This window comes from Oryzias melastigma, linkage group LG5 (assembly GCF_002922805.2).
Source record: "Oryzias melastigma strain HK-1 linkage group LG5, ASM292280v2, whole genome shotgun sequence".
NCBI lineage: Eukaryota > Metazoa > Chordata > Actinopteri > Beloniformes > Adrianichthyidae > Oryzias > Oryzias melastigma.
The window spans coordinates 14,343,174-14,351,605 of record NC_050516.1 but is presented as its reverse complement, the minus strand read 5'-3'; the positions used below and the strand labels follow the sequence as shown (position 1 = coordinate 14,351,605).

The 8,432-nt window shown below is 43.0% G+C and overlaps 1 protein-coding gene across 2 annotated transcripts; it reads right to left on the bottom strand.

The window, feature by feature from the left end:
* Positions 1–71: 71 nt before the first annotated feature.
* Positions 72–8,174, bottom strand: sypl2a (synaptophysin-like 2a). Of its 2 annotated transcripts, none has more exons than XM_036211912.1 (6): positions 7,951–8,174; positions 7,684–7,758; positions 3,764–3,882; positions 3,187–3,385; positions 1,077–1,250; positions 72–939 (listed from the first exon to the last, which is right to left on the bottom strand). In XM_036211912.1, the coding sequence occupies exons 1-6, from the start codon at positions 7,966–7,968 to the stop codon at positions 826–828; spliced, it is 699 nt and encodes a 232-aa protein (XP_036067805.1). In that variant the 5' UTR covers positions 7,969–8,174; the 3' UTR covers positions 72–825. The 2 variants fall into 2 exon arrangements, with proteins under 2 accessions (XP_036067805.1, XP_024126466.1); XM_024270698.2 differs by having other exon boundaries at positions 7,684–7,761; positions 7,951–8,173.
* Positions 8,175–8,432: the final 258 nt, after the last annotated feature.

The window sequence follows — 8,432 nt, the reverse complement described above, 5'->3', positions numbered from 1 at the left end:
TGCGATGGCTTGCTGAGATGCCGGTGAACCTCCTCACAGTTACACCAAGGATGAAGAAAGGAGACAGAAACTGGCAGCAGTGCAGCTCTCGTGTTTTACACACTTAAAAAAAACTTGGTTTCATTTGAAACAAACGAGGCTTAAAATACAGAAAGATCATTCAGAACATAAACATACAGTCTTCTCTTTAAGCTCATCTGTTCATTTCAGTGTTTTCAAAATGATGCCAAAACTGGTGGATCAAACAGAGCTCTGCTGACAGACTTGACAAAAAAGAAAAGGTGAGAAAAGTCAATAAAAAACAAACGTACACAGAAAGGCTTTGGCTGTGATTGGCAGGCGTTTTGCACATTCATGCAAACTAAATCAGCCGGTTTAGTGTCTTGTTAACTGAAAACTTGCATCTAAACACAACCAAGTTTTAGTCAGTTTAACAGAAAAAAGTTAAAAGCAGAAAAAAAGAGGAATTCTCACTTTTGAGAACAAGTTTTAAAGGGAATGACAATCTCTCCTGATCAGTTTAGTGTTGAACATCTGAGCAAAGGAACAAACTGGAGACCTCTCAAAGGCTTCAGCCTGGAAAAACCTCGAAAGAAGGTGGAAAAAGCCTGGAAAGAAGGCTGGAATCCAGTGTTCAGAATGAAAGTCCAAATTTGTTGTTCTTTTCTTGAACTGAGAAATACCTCAGATGTCAGAGACCAGTGCTTGAGCTACAGGGGTCATTTTCATTCCTGCAGGTTAACATGAGAGATTGTTGAGGATATTTGGGGTGAAGGGTGGTTGTTAGATTTTATTTGCTTCAGGACCCTTAGTGAGGTAACGCAGTTAAGGCCCAGTGGGTCCTCCTTCCACTGGGATGGGGTCCTTGTGGAAAGGCGTCTCCTTGTAGATGAACCAGCAGTTCCCGGCCCACAAGATGAGGTTCAGGAACCCAAATATCTGCGGGGGGGATAAGAGGGATGTCACACTTCCAAACCTGGGATAATAATGAGCCCGCAATCATGAGGACTTCTACGTCACTTCCAGGTGTAGACACTTTCAGGTCTGAAACCAGAACCAGGTTGTGCAAAACGTACCACAGAGGCATTGAGGCGGCCAAGAGACGGGGACTCTCCTGGTTCACAGATATCCTTGCACTGAGTCACAAGGTTTTCTGGGTTTGTGGCCCATTTGACGTCAGTCAGGCCTTTCCCCCATGCAGAGGAGGACACCAGCCACAGGAAGGTGAAGGCACCTGTCACCACCAGATCCTGGTTCACAGCAAAATCAAAGCATGAGTCCTTCATGGTTCAAAGAGGTTTTGCACTTCAATGGTATTTTTAGTATAGGAGTAGTATTTGTTTGTGTTTTAAACTTGCCTTAAATAGTGCTATAAAATTGTGTTATTTTTAACTTTTTCTGAACACGCAACCAAGTACACTTCTGGAATTTTCTTTGTGCTTGTAACATGTCACAGTGACAAAGCCTATTCTATTCATACAAAAATGCATGGGGGAGGGAGGGACAAGAGATAAGACAAACAGTACTGCAATTGTTTCTCTTAATCACTAATTTGACTATTTTTATGAGTTAATGTTTTATGCTTCAGTATTTAATTTTTTTAAAACATTATGTTTTAATATTTTCATTATCCTTATAAATTTTCATTATATTATGTTTTGATGTGTTTTAATGAATCTAAGTTTTTTAGTGACAGAGGCCATCTCTTGGCTAGGACTCCCTCGCAAAAGAGACTTTTTGTCAATGAAAATATCCTGGTTAAATAATGGTTATTAATGGTAAATATAACGAATAAATTAAACCCTAAAGACTGAAGTATGTACACTCACTGGCCACTTTATTAGGCATTCCTGTGCAAACTGCACATATGCAATCACATCAGTAATTAAAATTTTTATGCGGCTGGGGGGTGGGGGGTGTTCTTGGTGAATTTACAACTATGGCTTTAGGACAGCTGTTATTAACAGTTTCAACATTTCCAATATATTTCAACGGCTCCATAATTTTAATCTAATTAGTGTATTGCTGTTATTACTTTTAATATTCATACTTTTAACGTGTTTGTGTGTTTGAAGCAATGGATGAATTTGCAAGTTCTTTTGGGATTAATAAAGTAATCTATCTTTCTATCTATATATTTATTTAGGCATGTACACATGGTCAAGGTGATCTGCTGCAGTTCAAAGTGAGCATCAGAATGAGGAAGAAAGGTGACTGAAATGACTGGGTTTTTAGTGCCAGACAGGCTGGTCTGTGTACTTCACAAACTGCTGATCTACAGAGATTTTCAAAACCATTTCTAGGTTTTACAGAGAATGGTCTGGAATAGAGAAAATATCCAGTGAGCGGAAATTCTGTTGGTGTAAATGTCTTGTTGATACCAGAGGTCAGAGACAAATGGCAAGACTGGTTCCAGCTGATAGAAAGGCAACAGTAACTCAAATAACACTGGTTACAACCGAGATCTGCAGAAGAGCATCTAGAACACACAACACCTCCAGGCAGATGGGCTACAGAGGCAGAAGATCACACCAGTCACCAGATCTCAACCTAATAGAGCATCTTTGGGATGTGGTAGATCACCATCATAGATGTGCAGCCCACAATTCTGTAGCAACTGTGTGATGCTATCCTGTCATTATGGACCAAACTCTGAGGAATGTTTTGTTGAATCTAGGCCATGAAGGATTAAGGCAGTTCTGAGGGTGAGGGGTCTCCAAACCAGTACTATAAGGTCTACCTAAAACAGTTGCCAGTGAGGGTATTTTTTATGTTTTCTCTGCATTTGCTCTTGCTTTTTTCAAGTTCATGAAGCTCCCTGAAAAAAAACTAGACTGTTTAAGTTTCTTCATTAAAATTAGATCTTAAAATTAACTCCGTGCTCTCTGCTCATTCTCTCTATTTGGTCTTTAAACTATAATTAAATTTAAAACCCTGATCTAAAGAGGTGAAAACCAAGTTATATACCTCTCACATATCTGAGCTACTCCTTATTGCTCCACAGGGGAAGCCTTCACTTTGAGTTACAGTCAAAATGAGGAACTAGAGTTATTAGTCCACACAGAAGTTAACCTGAGCATGACATCACCAAAATGGCTTCAGTGGACCATGTTTTTGACTAAATCCTAACCCTGAGGTTTCCTTTTTAACACAGACCTCTCTTTAGAATAAAGACAGTGTTTGTACCACAATGGGACCGCGGGTCGTCTGCCGGTACATGTACTGGAAGCCCAGGTAAAGGACCAAGGTGGCCGTGCAGTACAGGAAGGCGAACACGCCAACGCAGACGAAGAACTCTGCTGAGGAGGAGAAGTCACCCTGGAGGAAGGTCTGGTTCTTCGCGGTGGTGTTGCAGCTGGGAATTACGAATGGGTTTGCTGGTAACCTGGGGAGGGAAGCAGAGCAGAAGCTCATCCAGCAGCTGCTGGAAGGAGTGGTGCTTCTGAACGGTGAGACGGCACAGAGCAGCAGTTCTCACCTGAGCTCCACTTCTGTCCAAAAAAAAACGCAGCAGAGGAGAGGAGGAGATGTGAAATTAGGAGTTACAGAGCTCGCATCACAAAAATCACAACACACCCGGGTTTGTTCTCATCACGAGCTTTGGTTGCTCTGCAGACAACCCTCCAGAATCTGACCCAGTTCAACACCTGGACCCATCTCAGCTACTAACCCAGCTCCTTTTCCACCACATGGTGGCAGCAGACCCCAACTCAGACCCTGGTTCTACCTGTGTCAGTGGGACGGACTGGAACTTTTTGCACACCTGAACGGGTATCCAAACACGGGTTTGACGTCATGAGTATCACTCCCGGGACACTTGACTTTGAAATGGGTGGTTCCAGAAAACCCTCCGGTGGTGGCGAAGGCAAAGATGGCGAAGAACTGTGGATGCAGAGATGGAGGCATTGTGACTGACAGCAGAACAAACTCACAGGCATAGAGAAGACATGGTCATGTGAGATGCTGGTTTGACTGCTCACTGGACATCAATAAGGACATGATGCAATCAAATTTCAGGTGAGACAAGTACCGGTTAATTTTGATCCAGATCTACAAAGGCTGGCAAAGAAATGGAGGTCAAATAACTGCACCCCCATTTCAGCACAATGCAATACAATGTTCAAATAATTCATAAAAATCCAGAAGTGGAGAAAAACAGGCAGGGTGGTAGATCTGGAGGAAGAGAATGAGGCAACTCTGGCTTAAGTTTCTAAAACTGCAGGCAGAACAGGAGAGAGGTGACGATCCATTGGCCAATCCTGCTTGAGAAAGCATCACATCAGCTGTTTTTTCACCCTTTGTTCCGGCCCTCCCTCTTCCTGCAACACTCACATCCTTTTTCCGAACAGGAAACACCGTCCACCCTTGTCAAGATAAACACTGCTTTAGTGAGGAGTCTTTAGACACAAACCTTCAGATGAACTGTGTGTGCTGCTCCTTTCAGCCCTGTAACAACCTATTTGATACACTTTGAATTTATTGCGTACCCTTGCACAAGTTTATCTATAAATTTTGGTGGATTTATTACTTTTGTTTACTGATGGACACTGTGGATGTGCCGTTTGTGAAGCGGGATTGATGAAGGTGTATTAAAAGCACCATCGGGATCCATGCAAAGAGACATCTTGCACCTAAGAGCAATAGTGGTTTTTGAGTTCATGAATGAGCAAACTCCTCTGCTTTCTGTATTCTGCACCTTTCCAGCATCTTCACATGTTTGATATTTCAAAAGCACAGTGGGAAAAAAATGGTGGAAATACAAATAAACCAATGAGTGCAATAACCAACACAGAGTATTGTATCAGTTTGGATGCGTGCAAAGATATTGGAGAGGTGCTGGGTGCAGAAGCAAAAAAAAGAAAAAAAGCTTAGGCAGTCAGACATGACTACTGTCTGCAACACTGCAACACAGCACTTTTTCAGGACTCCTGACAAAGCAGAGTTGTACTTTCAGTTAACGATTGGATAAAATGCATACGCTCTTCCGTGAATTATATAATCGAGTTTACAAACAGTTAAGAATTTTAAAAGTATATTTTGTTGGAACAAACAGCAAAAGCATCTGAAAAAGTATTTGAGTACTTCTAGAAATAAACCTCCATTCTTAAAGTCCTACTCCAATCATATTTTGATGAATTCTGAAAGTGTTCCAAGTTGTCCTTTGATTATAATTGTTGTTTTTAGCAACAAAAACAATTCTGTGTCATTTTCTAGGACAAAGTTTGTGCAGCACAGCAGGATTGCATCAGACATTTGCCTCTGAGTTGTGGGTGAGACTGTGCGGAAGTAAGCCTCTACTGAGATCCCATCAACCCTTTGTTTACACGCTCTACCGCTGCCTTACAGCCCCTCACAACAACCTCAAGCTAACATTTGCAGGGCAGCAATAACATTTGAGCTATCTAGCCACAGTTTAGAGCCAGATATCAGCTCAGACGAGGAAAACAAAGATGTACGTGGATGCATCAAAATGGAGCAGAACCGGGAGACTGTGGCGCGCCCATTTCACTTGCTGCGTCACAAGAGAGATTTTTTTTCCATCACGATTCGAATAAAGAAAATACTCAGAAGTGCAGTTTTTCATTGGAGTGGGTCTTTAACAGGTAATGTTTGAGAGAGACAGTATACATTTTATTAAAAATAAATACTTTTCAGTTCTTACTTATACATGTATATTTTTGCTTGTGAGACTCCACTGAAATTAAAGATGATTTTTTGAACTTTGAGATAATTTTTCCTATCAGTGTTTTATAGATATATATGTTTATTATGTAACAGATTACAGAGCAAAACACCTAAAATTCCTGGGAGGAAGTTTAAGCAGAAACCACAGCAATTTTTTGTGAGCATGCTCAGCACTGACGTCTCCAAAATGAGGCCTGCAGACCTCCTGGTCCAGAGCCCTGACTCCCACTGACCACCACATTCCAGCCCATGCTCCTGCTCGGGAGGGGCAGTTCGGATATGAATCAGTAAGCGTTGTATCGCTATATAGCGGTACATAACATTCCGCAGAGCAGGAAGCAGCACTCCACGCCCTGACTTTGGGTCAAACATAAGTACTGCATAACCAGGTGAGTATTTGCCCAAACAGGTGTATTAAAGAAAATGAATTTAACTATCAACAAAACTTAAAAGATGCTGACCTCAGATGATCCCGGAGCATGGGAGAACATGAGCTCCAGAGGGAGGCACTGAAGATGAGCATGATAAGCATGCGTTAATCTGTCAGTTATGATGATGCCCAATATTTGTTTAGGGACAGAACATCTGCTCGGCCGTTTCTCATGAGTTTCTGCATCACAGAGGGCAGAACCACACACAGTGGTTTCTTCAGACGTTCTCCTGTTTAGTTTTCTAAAACGGTAGTGATGCACCCCAGCTGATATGCTCAAATATTTGATATTTATATGATACCTCCGTAATGTTAGGATGGATTTGTGAGGGGCTGTAAGCTGAAGGGAGAGAGTGTAAACAGACGGGTGATTGGTGGGTGGGTTGGGGGGTCCTCCATGCCAAAAGTCCCACCCACAACTCAGGTGAATTTCTAATGAACTACTGAAGCTCTGCAGAAACTATGTCCTATAGATTGCACGTTGTTTTTGTTTTGTTTTCTTTTTTTAAAGTTTTGAATACCTTTAAAATATATCAAAATATGATCAAAGTGGGGCTTTAAAGCCTGAAAATAACTTATACAGGTCAAAGCGATGACGTAATTTGACCTGAACTATAAACTAAACTTTAACGACCATCCTCCTGCGGAGGTTAACACCTGCTGTATACAGTGTACATTCACCTGTAGACAGGTTAATGAGCAACAGCACCCCCCCCCCCCCCCTTCTGCCAGCCTACGCCTTTAACACACAGACGCACGTCGCTAAGCAGCCAAGTGCCTCCTTTTCTGGACTACTACTCATTCAGAGGAGTCCCTGGGCTCCTGCTGGGGATATTTCAGGCATGCATGCGAGCTATGCGACGCTCAGCTGCTGCGGACGGAGCGACTCAGGTTTCTGCTGTCGCATCGCTGCTACAGCGTTTGGTAGAGGCAGCACCAGGTTCTGATGTTGTTGGTTCAAGACCTGGCTAAGCAAGGAAGTTGACAAATCACTCTAGTGACGACCCATCTGTAAATGTTGTAAAACTATGAGTTTGTATCTGACTGGACCTCCCCTGTATAAATAAAAGGTTGTGCAGCACGCCTTCATGCCTCTAACTGTCATCCGGTTTATGGTGGAAACAGCATTTACGACCTTCTTTATGTCATTTAGGATCATTTGAATAGACAAGGTCAAATGGAGGGGGGGGGGGGGACTTTTTTTTCAAGAAATTCAAAGCTAAAAAATAAAAATCTTTTTTTTTTTTTTAAATTTGAATGAGATATTTAAAAGTATTTTCATCTGACCTTTGACCTCAGGTGTGAAATCTGCACTCAAGGGGTCCAGGATCTCTAACCTGATAATGGAAGTCTGAGCTCACACAACTGCTCATGCGCGTGCGTGTTGGTTTCACTTTTCAAATTTCCGAAATAACTTTTTTAAAACTATTTTATATCAAAGGTGCTCAACACACCTGAGCCGTGCGGCTCTGCAGGGCCGTGGCCGCTTCGAGGACGGTTGGCCCAATTAGGAGACTCAGTAACCCGAACACTCACAGACAAAACCAGTTCAGTCTGACTTGACTCACCCATTCCAGGAGCCGAATGAACCCGATAGGCTCCTTCAGAGGTCCCAGGTCCAGAGAAAAGCCCGCCGCTTTCTTCTGCTGCAACACGACAGGCGCAGTTATATTAGTGCGCGCGCGCTTAAGCGTGAATGTTAGCGCGTTACCTGTCGGACCCTCAGCAAGTCACCTGCGGGTCACCTGAATACCCCGTTGCTGTCAGTTAGCTGCTGGCTGCTAACCACATACCAGCGCCACTTCTGTGGCGCCATAAGCAGACGCTCCACGTACCTGCTGAGGGGAGTCCATGACGGCGGTCGAGAAATGGTGGAGTCTAGCTGTATTGCTGTCGTCGTCCGTTGGTGTTTGAAACAACCGAAAGAGGCAGCGTTTAGTGTTCTGAGGCAGACATGCGACTCCAACACTGTCCGGGAGGAATGCTGGAACTGCTGTCAAACCCCGCTCACCGTTTTAACCATCGGCACAGGCTGTGAGTTAAAACAAGCAGCACTTCCGGTATTTTTCACAGTAGCAGCCATAGACTGTAAAAATTAATGGACAAAGCAAGCACCGAGGTCCCCTGTCAGTCCCCGATCCCCTTTCCCTAACCACGCCCTAAACGCGCGCACATGTATTACGTGACTTCCCTTTTGCGCCATTTTTTTTCTAAGACTTTATTACTCGTGCTGGTTGACAGTTTTAACACGATTTGCGGCAGCTGGATGATCGGGTAGCCCATTGAGTCATTTATTTATTTAGTTAGTTTTTATAAC